At 33.4% G+C, this 21,736-nt stretch overlaps 1 protein-coding gene across 2 annotated transcripts in view; it reads left to right on the top strand.

Annotated features, from left to right (window-relative positions):
• Positions 1–21,736, top strand: part of LRP1B (LDL receptor related protein 1B) — a 1,832,840-nt gene that overhangs the window by 1,595,881 nt on the left and 215,223 nt on the right. For both annotated transcript variants that reach the window (XR_013447098.1, XM_078070743.1), the window contains exons 59-60: positions 1,944–2,125; positions 12,680–12,879. Coding sequence is in view for 1 of the 2 variants with exons in the window: in XM_078070743.1 (XP_077926869.1) it covers positions 1,944–2,125; positions 12,680–12,879 (382 nt within the window). In the remaining variant the exon portion in view is untranslated. The remainder of the gene's footprint in view (positions 1–1,943; positions 2,126–12,679; positions 12,880–21,736) is intronic.

Here is a 21,736-nt window from a genome sequence, read left to right as displayed (position 1 = left end):
TATTTGATGGTAATGATACAACTCATAGAATGTACTAGGTTGATTTGAATTTCACATTTGTACAGTGTTAATACATACTTTAAATATGAAATATGAGGCTTTTTAATCCATATGTTTCATTATAACACTATTACTTGCAATAAGATTAGAATCAAATTGGGTAAATAAAATTCAGAATTTTATTCACAACCCTAGAAAACGTGAGAGATGCTTTCGACTTGAATGATTAGTGCCTGACTTGCAATTGTGTTAATTTATATAAAAGGGAAAGTTGAGTCTGAGAATCTATAATTGAAAAAATTAATTACTGGACTCTAGATTGAAATTATAGCACTATTAAAATTAACCTCCTATACATGGAAATAATTGAATGCATTTCTGTAAAATCATGAATGTTCCAATCAGACAGCATCATAATTAAATACATGTCACATTCTAGATATGAGCTACTTGGCACTATTTCTGAGTTATCTTGAGTTTTATGTTCTGCTGAAGTGAGCACTGTGTTATCTTGAGTTTTAAAATAAAATTATTTGAAAAATAAAATAAAATAACTTGCTCTGCATATATGCAATAAAATATAAAGACATTTAAATTCAAGTACATGGAACTTCAATTACTTTAACTCTTTTTGTAACCTTCATTTTTGAAAATATTAATAAAATCTTGAAATGTGTATATGCAACGCCAAGATGACCAGTGTGATTGTATTTATGTATAAACTTTATATATTTATGTATGAGCTGATAATTTATAAATGAAATATCAGTATATTTATAGAACAAACAAGCAGATGAATTTTGTCTTTTTTAATTCTTTGGCTATTTATATAAAAACTGTAAAAGTAGCAGTAGTCATTTTTTTTTTACAAGACATTTAAATTTTTGGTTACTTTTATATTTTTGAATGTATTTTAATATTTTTAAAGGATTAATTATCTACCACCGTGGGACTACTAGCCTGTTACTACTTTAAATCGTGTCATAACATAGGGTGACAAAATGAATCATATTTCTATTGAGATCACTAATTCACTGATTTTCACATAAATTGTCAGCCATGCCAACTTTTTAAAAGTGGAAGTTAGGAGAAAGAAGAAAATATATCTTGCAATTCAATACAGTAGATTGATACTATTAGTTGCTGAAAATGCTCATGTAGTCATATATATATGGTATCTTTACTATTGATAACATTAGGGAAAGGATAACTATAAACTTTCATTATTGTTTTCTTGTCTCTAACTATTGGGTTCTATATAGCCCAAAGTTTCAGTTTCTCCTTTCACATAATCCTCAAAGCACTGAGAACTCAGAAATAGCAGTCATATAGAATCTTTGGTTATTTTATATGCTTCATATTTGTACGTAAAGTGTTTATATCCTTATTATAGCTGATATTGACATGGGTTAGAATCAAGTGCAGGAGTTGTGTGAATTTCACTTCCTTTGGTTAGGTAAAATAATGTATGTTCTCACTTGTATTTTTTTCTCTTGTTGTAGTAGGTAATTTAAATAGGGCAAGAGCAGCTGGGAGAGTGGAGAATGCTATCTCCCCCAAAACCTGTTAAAGATAAATAATATCAATAATTCTGTGTGTTTTTGTGTGTGATAGAATTTCTGCCCCCAATTTTTAGAAGACAGGTAAGCTATAACAAAAATGTCATCAACAACTTTGTAGCTGCCCAACAGCTTTTTATTTTGGTGTTTACTTCTTAAGCCCATATGTCATTTTTAGGGACCTGATTACAGATGTGGTAATTTCTCACATCACAAACAAGTAATTTTATTAGAATAGATTTGTTCTATGTTTTATGCTTATCTAGATTCCATTTCTAATGTTTAAGTAGAATTCTATAATCTCTGTAAAAAATCAAGAAGCAATTGCTGAGTTCTTAAACTAGGTATTTACACTGTTAACTTTTTAAATTCTTATTTTGTTAGGTAGTGCATAACACAGCTGTCCCCAATGCACTTGCTGTCGATTGGATTGGAAAAAACCTCTATTGGTCTGACACAGAAAAAAGGATCATTGAAGTATCCAAACTCAGTGGCTTATACCCTACTATACTTGTTAGCAAAAGGCTGAAGTTCCCCCGGGACCTGTCTTTGGACCCTCGAGCTGGGTTTGTAACAAACATTGAAAATCTTAAATTAGAGATTGAAACTGTGGATTATATTCAGTGTGGTAATTCCCATTCTGTAGGTTTTAACATGAAAACCAATATAAAGTGTAATGTGTAGACATTCTTACTGGGAAGTCAAAAATAGAAATGTGACTATCACGGTGAAAAAGAAAAACGTTTAAAATGATGAGATTTTGCAGCAAGTATTTTTGAAAGTTTTAAGCGCAACTGTTTTTCTAACTAATCTATAAATGTAGTGGAAATAAATAAAATGTACAGATTTCTCTAATTTTAATGCCTTTAAATCTTGGAGGAAAGGTAGCAATTGTGGTGGGTCACAAATACGGATGATATAATTCCTCTATCACTTTAAGGCAAAAGACATATGTAGTATCCACAGATAATAAATAACAAGGTGCATTATCCATGCATTCCAAAGGGATAGCAAAGTGGAAATATTGAGAAAGATTCATATTGGAGCTGTGTTTTGTTGCATTTCGTTGTAAGAAAGGAGAACGAGTCATGGTAAGGATTAAGGACAGCAGGCTGGAGATTCCAGATGAGGGAAGAACACACAATAAGGTGTCAGTGCTTAGGTGTCAAAGTCAGATATATGGCTGCTAAAGTTCTATAGATTATGACCATTACCATTCACTTTTAATTATGTTGTTTTGGTAGAGAGGCATGCCTTTCTTTCTTTTTTTTTTCAGTATAATTTAGCATGATTACATTCTCCAAAACGATCTCTGTAGAAGTTCAACCTACTCAACATGCTTGTTAAAATAACAAATTTAGAGAAAATTTGATTTTTTAAAATAAGACACATTCACAGTAACAAGTATTATAATAACAGTAGTGCTCTAAATTTTCTGCTGTATAAATTAATTTCACTAAATATATTTCATGAAATCACTGCTTTTATCTTATCATATACAACAGTTAGACTTTGCTTCTTGCTAATATGTTGTATCTGTTTTTTTGGTCCCTTATGTTTATAATTGGCAATGTGATCATATCACTGTATATTTTATAGCTTAATTTTAAACATTACTTTGGGTAAAAGCAGTATCTAATAGGAGAAGACTTGTACTGTAAATACTTTTCTGTTTCCAAGGTAATGTGCAACTTTTAACTTTTATATGTTCGTATAATTATGTAACCATTTTGTTACCTTTTAAAGTATTTTCTTTCCCATAGTAACAAAAGATTCAAAAGAGTGTCAATTCCATTTTAATTGAAACAGAGTAACAAGAGAGTTTGTTTTTAATATGTTTCAGGAAATAATGGCCAGATGTACTAAGTTTGACTATTATCATCATTCATTCATAAGAATGTGCATATTTTAATTCCTTCAGTATTTTATCAGAAGATATTTATTTTAGTGTGTTCAAACCATTGTCCTTTTCTTTGAAACCCAATATGGCTGGCTTAGCTTCTCATTTTATACTCTTCAGGATGCTTCGTATTAAACAGACAAACGTTACCTATAGATCATAATAGTCTTGTGAAATTTACTAGTTATAAAACAAAAACTGTGTCCTTGCCTAGTGAACACAGCTGAGTCTAACTTTAAGTTTTATTTCTCCTGGGTTACAGGTATTATTACCCTGTAAACTGAAAGCAGCCTTAAGTTATCATTAATATAAACCCATCCAGCAAAAGTGTCAGTTAAAATAGTGAAGTACTGGGGCGCCTGGGTGGCTCAGTTGGTTAAGCGACTGCCTTCAGCTCAGGTCATGATCCTGGAGTCCCGGGATCGAGTCCCACATCGGGCTCCCTGCTCGCGGGGAGTCTGCTTCTCCCTCTGATCCTCTTCCCTCTCGTGCTCTCTGTCTCTCATTCTCTCTCTCTCAAATAAATAAATAAAATCTTAAAAAAAAAATAGTGAAGTACTAAATTATTGTAAATGTTATGAAAGACTCCCTTGATTTTAATTTTGAATAATATTTTATGATATAGATCTGCCATATTATAACCAAAAAAACAGATAAAAATTGGATCTTTTTATGTAACAATTAAAGCCACCTATTTTAGCAGATAAAATTTAATGACACCTTTTTGTACATGTTTTTTTTGTTCCCCAGAGTGAGACAATAGGGCAACCTGGATTTTAGTTTTTATGAGATGAGCTTCAGGGTGAAAATTCCATGACTGTCTAAAATATTGTGTAATCCTGCTTAAAAAAATCAGCTTAAATTATAAGATTATGTGATAAAAATGTCCTTGAATCCTTCCACATCAGATTAACATTGCAGTTTACATAAATTTTGAATTTGCCAATATGACTGACCCCCCATTTCCTTAATGAGAGTGATTTCTGTCCTGATATTTAGTGAGGGATAAGGCAAGGGTTTGTTTAAAGGAGGATAAAGATCACTGAACTAATATAATGAAGCAGCTAAACTTTTAGGAGGTAGCTTAGGGGTCCTTTCTGTCTTTTAATAATAGTATCCCAGTTGTCACAATATCCATTTCATATGGTGGTTACTAAGAATGGTAAAGAAGATACAAGTAGACTGATCATCTTCCTGTTTGTTACATTTAAATTCAGCTGAGATTCAATTATCCTAATCATTCTGTTATCTGGTTTAGTTTGGGAAATACTGTTCTAATTTATCATAAGTTTTGGGCAGTTAATATTATTTGCATCAATGTTTATAAAAATTGCCGTTTATGCAGAATATATATATATATATATCTATGCATTTTAAAGTAGAATAGAAAATATAATGTTAAAGCCAGACTGAGCATAATTTTATCTTTTTTTGGATGATTAATATGTTATTTCAAGTAATCACATAACAAAAGACCATTATGACAGACAATAAAGTAAATGTGTGCTATGACTGGTTAATAGAAAATTATTCATTTATTCAGCTCATATTTCTTTAGCGTTTAGTGTCTATCAGTCACTGTTCTAGGTAGGAGCATAAAAATAAAAGGCACAGTCCAATCTCTAGGTATTTCACAGTTCAGTGGGTAGGCAGATGAGTAAATAATTACAATACAATGCAATAACTTATTAAAATAGAAAAAAGTCAATCAGAGGAAGACACGTATCATATGACCTCACTGATATGAGGAATTCTTAATCTTAGGAAACAAACTGAGGGTTGCTGGAGTGGTGGGGGGTGGGAGGGATGGGGTGGCTGGGTGATAGACATGGGGAGGGTATGTGCTATGGTGAGCGCTGTGAATTGTGTAAGACTGTTGAATCACAGACCTGTACCTCTGAAACAAATAATACATTATATGTTAAAAAAAAACAAAAAAGAAGAAGAAGAAAATAGCAGGAGGGGAAGAATGAAGGAGGGGGGGTTGGAGGGGGAGACGAACCATGAGAGACTATGGACTCTGAGAAACAAACTGAGGGTTCTAGAGGGGAGGGGGTGGGAGTATGGGTTAGCCTGGTGATGGGTATTAAAGAGGGCACGTTCTGCATGGAGCACTGGGTGTTATACACAAACAATGAATCATGGAACACTACATTAAAAACTAATGATGTAGTGTATGGTGATTAACATAATAAAAAAAAGTCAAAAAAAGAAAAAAATAGAAAAAAAAAGGAAAATAGAAAATGTTTCTATCTCAACTAGAATCAGAGTCCGCTTCCTGGACAAGACTGGTAGAGTAAGAATTAGCCAGGTGATGCAGTGCTCTTCAGAGCAGGAGGTATTTCAGGCAAAAGGAACAAGCTCTGTGGGAAAGCAAAGATGTGTAGAAGAGCACGGCACATTCAAGGAATTGAAAGAACTCATGATTGGAACAATTTAAGTATACACATTTGTGAAACTTTGATGCCAGACTTCTTTGCAGAGCAAAAAAAACCTAGGGATAAAAATGCAACACACCACAACAATAACAACAGCAAACCAAACTTTATTAAGACTTCTGGCTCAGGCAAACAGGTAAATAGAGGAATGTTTCCCTAGAATATGAGGAATACAGGAAAGGGGCAGAGATAAGAAAGGGAGATGATCAGTTTGTAAACCTATTGGGATTGGAGTTCCCATGTTATAATAATGATAATGAAGATAACTAACCGCTTCTCTAGAATTCCATGTATTTGAAAACTGTGTCTGAATTTTATCACTTTAGTTGCTTGTACTGTTTTCCGAGTCTGTGAGAAAGATATTATTTTTTCACTATTGTCCTTAAAGTACAGAAGAGAACATTCAGCCTCAAAATGGCCAAGTGATTTTCTCAGGATCATTTATGTAGTAAGATACTAAGTTGGGGATTTAACCCAATTTTCAAGCTTTGGTCCCATACTTTTCCTATTATATCACATTAGAATTTTCAGTAACAAAATAATCTCAGATCATGAGCATGTTTTTCAAGAGCTATACAAACAGGAATAAGAAAACAAACATAAAACTATAGTTTCTTCCATTTTAATAATTAGCCTTTTTACAAAATTTTAAATGTAGATATGAGTTTTTTTGGAAACAAAATCATTACAAGCATGCCTTATTATTAAGAATATTTTTGTTTGGATTCCTTTTCTAATAGTATGTTAACAATACCACAAGAAAATAATACTAGGTGCGATTTTGAATTATAAATATATTTTAATGAAAGCATATTGAAGGACTCATATAAAACTCAGTATCTGTATCCATTATTGCCAATATGGATAATGATAATGCAAATAAATTTGAAAAAGACAAATTTTATATTTCTGTATTTTCCTTATGTCATTCTTTCTTCCTAGAATGCCCTTCTGATTTTCCTCTAGTTGCAACAACTTCCCATTTTTCCAACAACAGCAGAAGATATCACTTCCTCTGTGAAACATTCCCCAGCTATGCCTAAGAAGTCCCCACATATTGAACACACACCATTACATGACTTTTTAGTTTTTTTAAATTTTTATTTTTTGAGGTATAATTGACATAAAACATTAGATTAGTTTCAGGTGTACATATGACTATTATTGGTATAAATGTCTTTCTCTCCATCTAGAAAGTAAGTTCTTTAGCAAAAAGGCCGTGTCTTGATCACTGGCTGTGCCAAGCACAGAGATTGTTAACTTCACTGCAAAAGGAAATAATAAATGGGCAACTGGATGTACACAGCAAATGGGGTTATAGTTACAGGGACATTGTACCTGCATCATCACCCAAACCAATATATCAGTATGTAAATAACCTGCATGTTTCAAGGAGAAAAGTCATAAGGGAACTTTTGTTGTGAGGGAATGAAAGGCATACCAGGAATGAAAACTCAGTTTCTGATTTCTGTGGGAAAATAGAAATACTTTATTAAAATAAACAGTCACATAAAAAATCCTTTCTCTATCAATTTTTAAACCTATATTCCCATACTTAGTCAGAAACATATAGGAAATGAATATGAAAAATTTATTTATAATTCAAAATCAGAAATAATTGCAGTTGGGAGAAATGTCGCTGAGTATATTTCCTGAATTCAGAAAAAAAATAGTAAAAACTGAGAGCAGATTTCTATTTTAATTTTTTTAAAGAAATATAGTATATTATACTAAACTATAAAAGACATTCTCAGGAACCACAGCAGCCTATTGTTATGGTTACAGTAAACATTGTTTTCTATGTTCACACTTTGTTATAACTTACAGAATAGATATTATTTGGAGCTGAAGTTTTTCAGATGTGATCTTAGGTAAACATTACATATTATATGGATGAAATTTAGAACTCTGCTTTTGACATTTTCACTGAAGTTTTCATTTTTCAGCTTTAATTATTTACAGCAAATTTTGTACTTAGGTAGTTTTTAAGAAGTTGAATTTCAGATGTTAAAATTACCAGAATGTCTGGTACAGACTTATTGAAAAATTTGGAAAAAATGTATGCTAATGGGGCTTAAGTATGGAAAAGGAAATGAAATTTAGCCATCAAAATGTGGGTACCCATAAGGAGAGAGAAATCTGGTGTCTATGAAGATTCATTCATACCTGAAAAGAGTTAAACTATACTTTTCTTCAAAGCAATAGAATATTTTCATAATATTCTTTTGGTGGATGAGTACTTAAATAGACAAATCATGTAATAAAACACAAAATCCAGACAAATTAGGGACGCCTGGGTGGCTCAGTTGGTTAAGTGTCTGCCTTCGGCTCAGGTCATGATCCCGGGGTCCTGGGATCGAGCCCCGCATCGGGCTCCCTTCTCAGCGGGAGGCCTACTTCTCCCTCTGCCACTCCCCCTGCTTGTGCTCTCTCTCTCTCTCTCTCTCTCTGTCAAATAAATAAATAAAATCTGAAAAAAAAAAATCCAGACAAATTATATAATACTATACACACAATCCAGATGCAACAGGTCACCTATTAAGTGGGTATTACTAAACCAATATATATAGAGAGGGAGTGTACACATATATATGAAATGTATATTACATCTAGTACAGATAAAAAGTAATAGCTAATATTTGCTAAACTCTTACTCCATGTTTATCAATGTTCTAAATTTGTTCCCTATATTCTATCATTTAATCCTCATGGTGATCTTATGAGGAGGAACTATTATTATTCTTTTCAACATGTGAGTAAACACAGGCTCAAAGAGGCTAATTGGCCAGATTCACACAGCTAGTTATAGGTGGACCCGAAATTTGAACCTGATTAATCTGTTTCTAGAGCTCATTTCCTTAAGGCTCTACATAATGCGGCTTAAAGAAAAAGGTAGTCTATAAATCTGGAGACTTGAGCCCTTGTTCCAACTGTATCACTATCCTAATAGATTATGACAACACACATAATCTTATATGGTCTCAGTTTATCAGTAAAATGAAGGTCTTAGGCCACATGATCTTGAACACCTGTTACACATTAAAATCTTCAATTAAATTATATTCTGTTGTAAAATCTGAAGGAGATAAGGATTATTCTTACTTTTATAAGGTAGCTATGAAGATAAGATTTATGTTGAAAGAACTATTAGTGGGGCGCCTGGGTGGCTCAGTCGTTAAGCGTCTGCCTTCGGCTCGGGTCATGATCCCAGGGTCCTGGGATCGAGCCCCGCGTCGGGCTCTCCAGTCGGCGGGAAGCCTGCTTCTCCCTCTCCCACTCCCCCTGCTTGTGTTCCCTCTCTCGCTGTGTCTCTCTGTCAAATAAATAAATAAATAAATAAAATCTTTAAAAAAAAAAAGAAAGAAAGAACTATTAGTGAGCACAATATTTCTTTCATGCTTTCTTCCATCTAGTAAAATTATCATTCCTTCTTTTGTGCCTCCATAGTAAAGTAGTTTTATCATAATACCTTTTTTTTTCATTTGTTTTACATCCGCCTCTATTGCATTCACTGAGAGATCTTTAAAGGCAAAAATCATATCTGTTTACCTCTGTGTTCCCCGTTCTAAGGAGTATCTGGTATATGGCCTCAAAAAATTATTGTTTCAAAATATGGTTCTCACGCTACTTAAGAATGGCTCTGGGGCTGATTAGAGTTGTTATACCAGCTGAGTGAATCAAGGTAGGTTCTTTGATTATGAGGCCTGAGAATCTACATCATTAGTGCTTTGTGGGTTCCTCTGTTCACAACATATGTGTTGTTCAATTACACATGCAATAAAGAAAAGTAATTCTGTAGACCAGAGAAAGCTAAAGCACAGTTTCCCAAAGTGTGTTTCCTGTGAACTATCCTAGGAAAATAAATGCTATCACCCAAGATTATGTGATAAAGAAAGGGACACCATACCTCCCTCTGAGAGAAACACCGTGTCGTATTAAAGCATATTAAAGGCTTTTACAATAATAATAATAATAAAAAAAAGATGATGTTTATTTTGTTAAAGAAAGCATTTCTCAAATATGTTTAATCTTGAAACCTCTCTGGAAAAATGTGGTCGGGGAAGAATTTGTGGAGAATGGAGAGGCAAAGTGAATTATGTCTATATGAAAAGATCTGTGTAATTGAAGAGGAATGATCTCTTCCAGTGATTCATGGAAGTGCAGAAGTGAAAATGTGGGACTGTAAATACTGCAACTAGAGCTGAAGTGACACATTTTTTAATGGTGGGGAGTAATTGGGAGAAGTATATTTGTGCCTTTTTTAAGGAGAGCTTGTATGGCAGGGACAGGATTTCAAAACTCTTAGTGAGCTTTCTGGGAATGATGTAACAGATGTCAGACTCCATGAAATATGCTCTTCCTGTTCTTGATATCTTGGCTCAAGATGGTGATAGGACCAGCCAAAAAAAAAAGTTCAGATTATAGATAAAAATTTTAAATTGCTGTATATGGATGTCAGACCATTTGGAATTCATAATTTACTTAATGACTCCAGAAACATTATTATTCACATCCAATAATTTGCAATATTTTATTGATAACATTTGATGGAGAAAACTTTTTTTTTTTTTTTTTTTTACTTTTGGGATGTTTGAATTGCAAGTGCAAGTGCATGTATAGAAATATGAATACTGCCTCTAATTAAGCCAAATTGGACATATACTTTGTAATGGTACAGAATGTTATTGAAATACTACTTTAAATTTTTATTTGTTTATATTCACTTCTCAAAAACGTCGTGGTTGTATAGAAACCCAAATATATTTGGTCATATCTGACCCGTGTGAGAGAAGCTAGCATATATATGATATCATCTATTAGGTGAAAACATTGCTATGTTAGTGTTCCCAAGACTCAGAGACAGTGAGCCAAGGAGGAATGTTCTGATTTCAGTGAGATAAACTATCTTTGCATTTTTACTTCTTTCTGATTCATTTTCTTCCTTTTTATCTATACTGCCATTATCTCTAGTATAGACAGCAAGGTGCACCTCCATAAATTTACTAGAAAGGAATAGATTGTGTTTTTCTAGATGTATTTTGTTGACATATGTTTGCTTTCAAAATAAAAATATAATAATTCAAGATTTAAATAACTTAAAATAATTCAAGATTTAAAGAAACAGTACCTTTAATCAATTTCTAAAAGGCTTGGTATCTATTATTATCTGCTGATGTGAAATTTTTAAATTTGCTCAGAACTACCATAGATATACATAAGCACTGGATAGCAAGTCCAGTATTGCTCTATGCAAACTTGACTGTTGTATTTCCAGACTCAAATTTGTTTTTAAATTCTCACTCTCAGAGCTCTCTTTGAATCTCTGCTTGCAATAGTCTACCTTTTGTTTAGTCCTTATCAGATACATGTTTCTTACTTTAAGTGCCGTGCTTAATTAGGACTCTTAATGATATTTTGGCTAGTAAAGAACTTTTAAAAATATCTTTATAATCTGCTATCCCCTGCCTTTATTGCAGAACGCCAAAAAATGATTGTCAACACAAAAATGCACATATTTCTTACAATGATTATTTATGTTAGCCCAGTATTTGATAAATGGTTTTCCTCAAATCTTTTATTTCTCTTATAGTGTGTGGTTAAAATGTCTAAACATAATTATCACTGTCAGAAAGTATGAGGAAAATTTTTCTTTAAGGAACATTTTGATTTTAAACCAAATGTGCCAGTTATAAACCATATAGAATAATCTTCATACCATATTATTTTAATTACACATCTTCCAACTATGAAGAACTAATTGCCAGTGATTTTATACTTACTAAAAAAAAAAGAATGGATCTGGGGAAACAAATTAGGTTAATAAGTTTCAGTTTTAGTGTTGGACTGTGAAAAGGACATTAACGATCCTCTAACTCAAATCTTGAATTATATAGAGAAAGAAACATATTCAACAAGATAAAGTGACTTTTTCAACTATGAGAAAAAAATAAATGGTTTAATTAAATAGAAATATCTAAGTAATTTCTGTCACTTATCCATTATTTATATTTTACCGGGGCACAATATTTATGTTTAACTCAGTTAGTTTTAGTACCGATATAACTTTCTTCCTTTTATTGTTTTTTTTTTAACTACTGTCTGAAATACCTTACTCTAGAACTTCTAATAACATAATTGAAATCAGTACTGTCCAATAGAACTTTCTGTGGTGATGGAAGTGCTCTGTATCTATGCTGTTGGACATGGTAGCCAAGTGACATATGGTTATTGGGTACTTGAAATGTGGCTACTATGACTGAGGAACAATCCAGTTCACTTAATTTTATATGATTTTAATTAATTTAAATGTTAAGAGTCACAGTTGGCTAAAGGCTATCATGTTGAGCAATGCAGATTCAGGCAAATATAATGTACTCCTCCATGAATCATTTTGAAATTTTCATTGGTAATGAACCCAAAAGAAAAAAAATATATATGTGGATAGTTTTATTCCTCCAACATTACAGATGCAGCTTGAAGGTTTGCCTCTGTTAGTTTTAGGGATCTGTAATTTGTGAATGCTTGTAGAAATAATATATGTTCTATATATGGGTTTGTGTGCTAAAAGAAACATATTTAAAATTATATGGATATTTCAAAGTGTGCTGTATGTTTAATAAAAATCATAAGAAAAGCTTGCATTTAAAATATGCTTCTTAGAAGTTATAATTCAGAGAGATACAATGAATTAATTTGGGGAATAGCTGAGTAAATAAGTGAAATATTGTGTGAAGTTTCACTCCCTGAGTGTAAACAAAACGGCTATTGATTTTCTTTCCTAGGTATTTGTATTGGATTGACTGCTGTGAGTATCCTCACATTGGACGTGTTGGAATGGATGGAACCAATCAGAGTGTTGTCATAGAAACCAAGATTTCTAGACCCATGGCACTAACAATAGATTATGTCAACCATAGACTCTACTGGGCTGATGAAAATCACATTGAATTTAGCAACATGGATGGATCTCATAGACACAAAGGTTGGTCCAGCAGCACCAATGACTCAGTATTTTAACAGTGCATAAATTATTCATTTAGAAAATATGCACATGCTTAAAAAAAAAAGAAATTATGTACACACTTATATGTATTCGTCATATATAATTTCTCTCAAATACATTTTATAATTTAAGATTACACTATTATACTCCTTTATAACAATATTGGTAAATAAGAATTAGGCATATTTATTCAGAACTTCTGTAATCATGTATAAAAATCATTTTCACATTATTTTCTCTAATTGTATGTTTCTAAATAGTTTTTATGGTAATTGAACAATGTTTTTCTTAGTTACATCCTAACTGAATTGAAACAGAAGGTTACATGCTTATAAACATAAGGTTATTATTGCACTGGTAGGGCTTATTTTAAAAAAAAAATACTAAGTGGAGCGCCTGGGTGGCTCAGTCATTAAGCGTCTGCCTTCGGCTCAGGTCATGATCCCAGGGTCCTGGGATTGAGCCCCGCATCGGGCTCCCTGCTCCGCGGGAAGCCTGCTTCTCTCTCTCCCACTCCCCCTGCTTGTGTTCCCTCTCTCACTGTGTCTCTCTGTCAAATAAATAAATAAAATCTTTAAAAAAATAAAAAATAAAAAAATACTAAGTAAAAGTACAGTTCTTTAAAGACAGTGACGTAATAGTATTCAAAAATTATCAGTTATACTGCACACATGATTAAATTTATTGTTATCTAATCAACAGTGGCCACCAAAGTTAACATGGAAAACAGCTTTCAAATTACGGTAACATTCAGGAGATTATTTGAATATCAACAAATGTAAAATTCTACAGATACTTTAATTTTCTATTTTTTATAACTGAGTAGATTAAAAAACTCTAAATATAAAACAAATGAATGAAGCAATTGGATATGAGGGAAGTGACACTACAATTAGGGAGGAGGGAGAAGTCTGAGAGGAGAAGAGCTGAAGATGAGGGATTTCAAAAAAGCAATGGAGAAGGACATGCCGAAGGAGAACGGGGTGCAGCTGGAGATGACAGGGATATAAAGGAAACCACAAATGATTCCAGTGAACACTCAAAATATTTCAGATGTGTAAAGATAAGATTTTTCCTAGAATGAAGATAAATGATTTTTTTTTATTGATCCTTATTGACCTAATGTCACCTTTGTTAATAGGTGTTTTTATCTTCAAATAGTAAAATAGCACAAGTTTCACAGAGAGGTCCCAAAGAAAGCCCACACAGTAGCCTGGTTCAGCTTCTCAGGCTGCTTTCTTCCCCGGCAGTAAGCTTAGAACAAAACCCTGGGAGGAGGAAAACGGGGGAGAGGATAAGAGAGGATTATCAATAATCTCACTGTCAGGTAAGGCCATGCAAAATTGTGCCAGTGTGGAGTCCTGAGAAGGATGAAGCCATTGCCTTAAAAAATAAATAGATAAATAAAAATGAAGGAGATCAAAGTCACTGAAGTCACACCACGTAATGATTTTGCCTAAGTCCCCCTCAGCTGATATTTAAACAAATAGATCATTCTAACTAAAAGTGCTGGCAGAAAGCTTTTAGAGGTGCTCGTTTCAGGGCAAGAACATGCAGTTGGAGGAGTCACTTATTTAGGTGTTGGCAATCCAATTATAGAGATAAAGAAACTCATCAGGATGCAATTTGAGTGAAGAATTATTTAAAGATGACTTTAGGATTTTAATTAAAGGAAAAGTAATGTTGACAAATCAAAATCACACTTAGCATTCAGCAATTATATCTTCTCCGAAGAATCAATAATGAAATGTTCAGCAACATTCTTAGATGATATAATTGAAAGTTTTATTGTGGCAGTCAGTATTTTCCCCATGTAACTATGAACCCGTCTATTTTTAGCATCTATGTAAAGTGCTAGGTTGTTGTGAATACATTACTTTCCGCCAAAAACTTTCACTGTACAATAGAATTTAAACCATTTTTGGTTAGATAAATGAATATTAAAAATATATTTGCAGCATGAAATATTTGCCTATTTTCACTTTGTGTTTGAACACAAATTGTAGTTAAAAATGTTGTCTATTAGAAACTATTGTTTCCATTCCCTATTCATTATTTAGAAATTATGTCAGATAATTGTGACTAATGCTTTGAAAACTTAATACAAAAATAAATTTGTATAAATGAAGTGTCTTGCACCAGTACTGGTGGTGATTTTGGGTAGAGGGACATATATAGCAGGGAGAAATAGCACTAAATTTATTAGAGTAAAATATTTGGCTGAAAGATAACCTAGGTATGATGTCATTAACATTTTAAAATTTGATTTTGAAAATACTCGGAGGCTCAAGGGGGAAGCAAAAGAAACCGAAAGAGCTGCTGCCATCAGAAGTATTTTTTCTCCTGAAGGCTTTCTCAGAAAGACTAATGAAAAATTCATTAAGTGTCTTATCAGGCATCTGCCAATATCTGAATGCAAGCCAACAATTACCTAGTAGTTACTAATGAGCTACTAATTGTAGGCAGCATAAATTATGTCAGTTCCACAGCCAGTGAGAAGAGAGCCATTCATTTGCCGTGGGTTTTTTTTTGTTGTTGTTGTTGTTGTTTTTGTTTAAGATTTTATTTATTTGCCAGAGAGAGAGCGAGCTCAAGCAGGGGCAGCAGAGGCAGAGGGAGAAGCAGGCTCCCCGCTGAGCAGGGAGATTTGCCTTGTTTGTGAAGAGGAGTACCATTTTCTACTTCTCATACTTTCTCCATAAAGACATAGAGAATGCTGTCGTCTCTTAATAACATATGTGGAGGTGGAAAATGAGACTTTGACATTAATGATAAGTTTTGCATTAGTTTGGTCACTGATTTCTTTTTTTCTATTAACCAGACTAGTGTTACTGTTCTTTTTTATTCTGCTTGTTGAAAGTAAAACCAAAACTTATCAAAAGAGTGGGCTATGCCATTCATGACAAAGTAATTGGAGAACATGAAAGGTATCTGAGAAGTTTCAGAATTATGGCTCTTTTCGATAAGCCAAACCTTAATAATGGGGAAAAATAAACCCTGACAGTTTTTTTTTCCCCTCCAAACATACTGGGATTTAACCATGCAGTAATTTCATAAATGAAGCATTAATTTATTGTTACTGATCCAGCCTAAGAACTTCTAAAAATTCAGAATTCTATGCCCTAAACAATAGGTCAGATTGCCTCCAAGGTGCATGTGACTTAGAGTTTGCTTAAGAATTTCCATCCATCTTTCTCTGCTACCTCCTCTACCCCAAACCACCTTCCTACCTAGTCTAAACACCACATTGCAAAATTAAATAAACAAATAAACAGTCAATTTGCCAGCTTTGGAGCATCTACATGCAATCTTAGCCATGTGAACCTCTTCTGAATGCCTGTGTATATCATTCTTCTGGTTTTTACTATAATAATTTTATAATAATATGATTTACTATAATGATGGCATAGAATATGATACATGCTACTGGATAACTGAGTCAAACAGTTTATTTTAAATCAAATTTTCATTAGTTCATTTTTTTTAAGTTTCTCTGATTTCTTCCCTTTAGATCTGCCCATTCATTCATTCATGTATTCATTCAACAAACACTTACCAATGTCTCTTTCAAGGCCATGCCTTATGCTAGGCTCTCAAGTTACAAAGATGACCAAGGTTGTGTTTTTAAAGGACTTAGAAGTTAATGGTAAAAAAAACCCAAAACAACAAAAACTGATATACAAGTAAAAACATAAATTAGATAGGGGTTAGAGGAATATACAAAATATTTTGAAAATGTAGGAAGGAGTAGAAAAGCCATTGCTGAAGTAAGGGAATCTTTGAGAGATCTGAGAGATTTACTACAAGTTCTCCATATGGGGAAATGTATAGAGGATTCTTCACACAGAGGGAACAGCATGTGCAAAGATGTAATAGAGTCTTGAAACAGCATGGAGTTTACACAATTTGGCTATGATTGGAAGTTGTATAAGAGGGAGATAATGTCACTAGATGAAAAAGGGCAAATATCGGCCAGATTGTGACAGGTCTTATATGCTAAGTAATTTTGAATTTATCCTTTAGGTCATAGGGAGCCACTGATGGTGTTTAGTTGACAGAGTGCTATCATTAGACTTGACAGCAGCATGGAAAATGAAAGACCCTAGAAGGGTAACTACTTTAGAGGCTGTTAAAATATTTTAGGAGAAAATATTTGAAGTGATTAGAGCTGTGGGAATGGAGATAAAGTATTACATTCAAAAGTTATTTGGTGGGCGCCTGGGTGGCTCAGTTGTTAAGCGTCTGCCTTCAGCTCAGGTCATGATCCCAGGGTCCTGGGATCGAGTCCCACATTGGGCTCCCTGCTCGGCAGGAAGCCTGCTTCTCCCTCTCCCACTCCCCCTGCTTGTGTTCCTGCTCTTGCTATCTCTCTCTCTGTCAAATAAATAAATAAAATCTTTAAAAAAAAAAAAAAAAAGTTATTTGGTAAGAAAAAAAGAAAAGAAAATAGGAGAGATGCATCTGTAAGCTTAAAATAACAGACATATTGGTGGTCCAGTTGCAAAGATTAAGTGAATGTTTTATATTATCATCCACTTAGCTGGGAAAAAATAACATCATTTTGATGACTTAATAGTTTCACATATATTTGTACATTTTAAAAGGAGTTTTAAAAGTACCAAACTAAGCATAACTTAGAGATTCTTCTTGAAAAGCTCTGTTTTGATGAGAGGTACATTAATTTTAACAAAAGGGTCAGCATAAGAGGAATTCTAAGGATATGATTAAACAACCTCCATTGTATCTTTCCCTAAAAAGCATTTCAGAATACCTGATAATTTATCTAGAAGAAACAGGTTTTTCTAGTATTTTTTTTTTTTTTTCAGAATACTCTCCTTTTATCCCTGAATGATTTAACCTTGTGTTAAATCAGTTGGTCATGTACATATTTTATCCAGCATGCTGGAAAAATATATACTCATTAACTGCTAATTTCTCTGAAGAGTAATCATTGGGTATGATTCCAAACTACAGTTTATCACTGAACTGTCTTTTAGTTTGTGGACAAATTGTTTAAAATTTCATGCAATTACATTGACAATGGCTCTTCATTTGTTTTTATACTCCTAGACCTGAAGGTCCTCACATTGAAGTGTCAATACCGTAGTCCGCCTCAATTGTTTGTTTACTGCTCTGGGAATCCAGTTTGTGTCGTGAGGGGGCAGTTCTCTGTTTGGATTTAAAAATCCAAATCATAACCCATGCAGTGATCACCTAATTAATGTTGGAAAAGGAATCCAGATCTCAGCATGCTGCTGGTGAAATAGCATAAATATATATACGACGGGTTTTGTTCTGAAGGGGAAACACATTGAAAAAGACAAAGGGAGCATGTTGCGCTCATCTATTTTGAAACTCAGGAGCTCTTGCATTTGGGTCTTTAGAATATTTAAATATACACTGAAACTCACCAAAAAAGGGAAGGAATCTAATAAACACCACCCTCTGATTTTACAATATTCTAGAGTGTTTCTTTCTTGGTAGGATATTTCATTTCAGTACTTTTGAAAAAAAAAAAAAAATCCCTATCATTCACAGTCCATTACGAACAGTAGAACTTTACAGGCTATTTTATGCCAACAGTGTTGATGTGCTGTTTACAATACAATAAAAGTTAATGGAAGGGAGCAAAATACAATTCAGTTACTATAGAAATGTTCCTGAAACAGTAAAATAAATTGAAATTAACTGCCATTTCTAAAAAGTCTTAGAATTTCAGTGTCAATCATGTCTTTCAGTTTTGTTCCTTTAATAGGACATGTTACATTAAATTGTGTATATGCTTAAATAGATTATTATTTTGCAAATGCCACATATGATCCACATACTTTTTTAAATGGGAAATTTTAAGTATTACCCTAGCATGAGTTTTCAGCCACTTTCAACAATCTGACCCATCTTAAATTGGAGGCAGAGGGGTACTGGGGATCAGTAGATCTGGCTTTGGTCCAGGTTGCTCTCTAATTTAAGCTTGTTGTTTTGCCACAGTATGGTTCCATGTTTTTATCCAGAGAATGGGGCTTCTATTTAATCAGGGATTTTCTAACATTTCTTAGAGGAATTTAGCTGAGGTTGGGACTGGGACAGAAGACTGTTCTATCAATTCCCTCACCGACTCCTACTTATTCCTAGGACTACCTAGAACGTTTTAAAATGCTTGAAACATATTACACTCTTCTCTGTTTTTATTCTAGAACCATATTTATAATTGTAGAAATGTGGGAAAACCAGATACTAAATTCATGTAAATGGCTCTGTTGATATCTGTCCCAAAGGCAAAGTACTTTTTTTTTTTTAAGGCTCCACCTATCATTAGGACTCTCAAACACATTCCTAATGCATGTGTGTGTGGAATACCATAACTCCTGTATTTAGTATTGGTCATCGGCTCTGAAAACACATTGCCAAATGTCTATGAAGGTTTGTAGCACCAGCAGAAAAACTCTGTTGCTTTGTTTAAAGACTGGAGAGCAGTGTCCTGGTGAAGAGCTAATACATATAGGCATAGTCTAGTTTTCAAAATAAATGTACGACAATTCACATTGTCTGTTTCATAAATTCTCACATTCATTAACAGAAATACTCTTTTCAGATGTTAAATATTGAAATGGCCATATTTGACCTCTACTATGAATAACTTTAAAAATATGTAGGTGAGACCAGGAAGTGGTTGAGTTATATTAAACCACATATTCTTAATCTATATAGAGAGTACGTATTATTTGAAGTGACAAGGTGGAGAAAAAAAGGCAAAAAATACAGAAAAGGATGGACAAAGGATGCCTTTAGCCTCTTACAAATGGCTTTAAAGAAGAACTTTAAGTATAGCATTAATTTCTATATTTGCCATCATACATTACATTCGTTTCAAAAAGTTATACATTTAAGTGTCCCAGTATAAACTAATGCATTAAGGGGGGACATATAACTATTGTTTGGACATTTGCTCAGTGTCAGTATTTAAAAGACAGTCTCATATAATAGACTCCCAGGTAGTAGCAGCCCAAATCTGCTCTTCACTATGGCATATACTGAATAGAAGAAACTTATTTCTTATCCCATTTAAGGTTTCACTGATGGATGAACTTTTTGAAAGATTATGTTTATACTGGAAAAAATAAATTTGAAATTCTATCATAGTATTTGGAAATGTTGGATATCCTTAGTGTTCTTGCCATTTCTTAATGCCTTTATTCACTTTGAACAATGGACTTTGGATCCATTTGCCTGAAATTTTATTTATAATACTATTACCATTAAGCAGGTTTGCATTAAAGAGTAGGCAGGGAAAATGTTCATGGAGGCAAATATTAAATGAAATATTTTGTATCTTTTTATAGATGGTTTTGAGGAAATACTTATTTAAAAAAGGACTCTACAATCAATAACACTGAAGGGGATGCATAATTACTGACAAAGAATAAATGTCCTTGGCCTTAAGGTTATATAAAGCACATTCTTTTTGATGGGGTGTTTGTAGCTAAAGCTACTGTCTCAGCAGTCATTGTCTGGAAATTAGTATACTGGGGCCGATTTCCCACCCACTCTTCTCTGTTGCTCTTCATAAACTAAAAATCATTATCCACCCACTTACTGACTACTGCTTTGCATCTCCCACTTTTTTTGGCACGTTAAACCATTTTCTTCCATCATCTAATTTTATCATGTGTTTATCAGCCTATATTCTTTCTGCAGCCTTCCTTTAATCTCACCTTATTTTTTCGATGCTATTTGTTTTTCTTTGTTTCATTTCTTCCTTTTTTTTTTTTTGTTTTCATGCTCTGCTCCATTAATTTATGCCCCAACTTCTCTACATAGCTTGTTGCACATTATTTTTCTAGAAGGATGTTAAGAAAAATGGTTAGTATCAGGGTCTCTCAGAATAGAGGATTGCTGAGCATCTTGATCCTCTCTTCTGAAGACAGTGTTTTCGTCAAGCTCAAATGTTTGCCCCTGCCTACGGAATGGGTGTCATTGATGATTTTTGATTAGAGAAGAGATAGGTGAGATTTTAAAAAATGGGAAATATTGACTGAATGGAGTTCTAGGTTATCCTACCTTTACTTCTTTGCCATGTTCTAAATGCTAAAATGCAGTCTTCTGTGGACTGCATCACCCAGGCTCTGTCATCTTCTGACTTCAGGTTGAATTGTACCCATGGGGTTGACAGGAGATTGGATGGTGGATGGAGGAAGACGTTGGAATATTTATTTATTTCCTTTCCCTCCGGCCCAACCACAGTGGTTTGGCAGCGGCTGAGCTCCTCCACTGAATGATCACTGTTCTTGTCGTGTGGTTCCTTCCCCTTAGCTCTAGCTGTCACCAAGTTCTAATAACAGATGTAGGAAAAAACAATCCATCATCAGTCCAATGACCATGCCCACACCTCTGTAAATAATTCATTTATTAAAATCTTTTAAATTATCATTTAAAAATGTATTTTCTGTTTACTACAGGAAACCTGACTGACACAAAAGAGATTGGAAGAGATTAAAAACAATGAAAAAGTTAGAATAATTTTGCAATATTTCAGGTGTAAGGGAATGTGAGCCTTTACTTAGGATAATGGCACCAAGAATAAGAAATGGGAGTCTTAAAATACATTTAAAAAGAAAAAGTTGACAAAATTTCATGTTTTATTTGATATCCTTGTTTACTTTAAATTTTTAGATTAAATTTCCAAACCTAATCAGTCATACAGTGACAACCATTTGGGTATTTTCTTCCAAACAATACATAAATTCTTAATATTCAAAAAAAGAAAAAAATAGTAATGCTCAAGTTACTCTGTACTTTTGATTTACTTATAATAATAATTACTGAATTTGGTGGTTGT

Source organism: Halichoerus grypus, chromosome 4, assembly GCF_964656455.1.
Source record: "Halichoerus grypus chromosome 4, mHalGry1.hap1.1, whole genome shotgun sequence".
Lineage (NCBI taxonomy): Eukaryota > Metazoa > Chordata > Mammalia > Carnivora > Phocidae > Halichoerus > Halichoerus grypus.
Note: the sequence above shows the minus strand (reverse complement) of the source record. Positions and strands in the feature narration are given on the sequence as shown.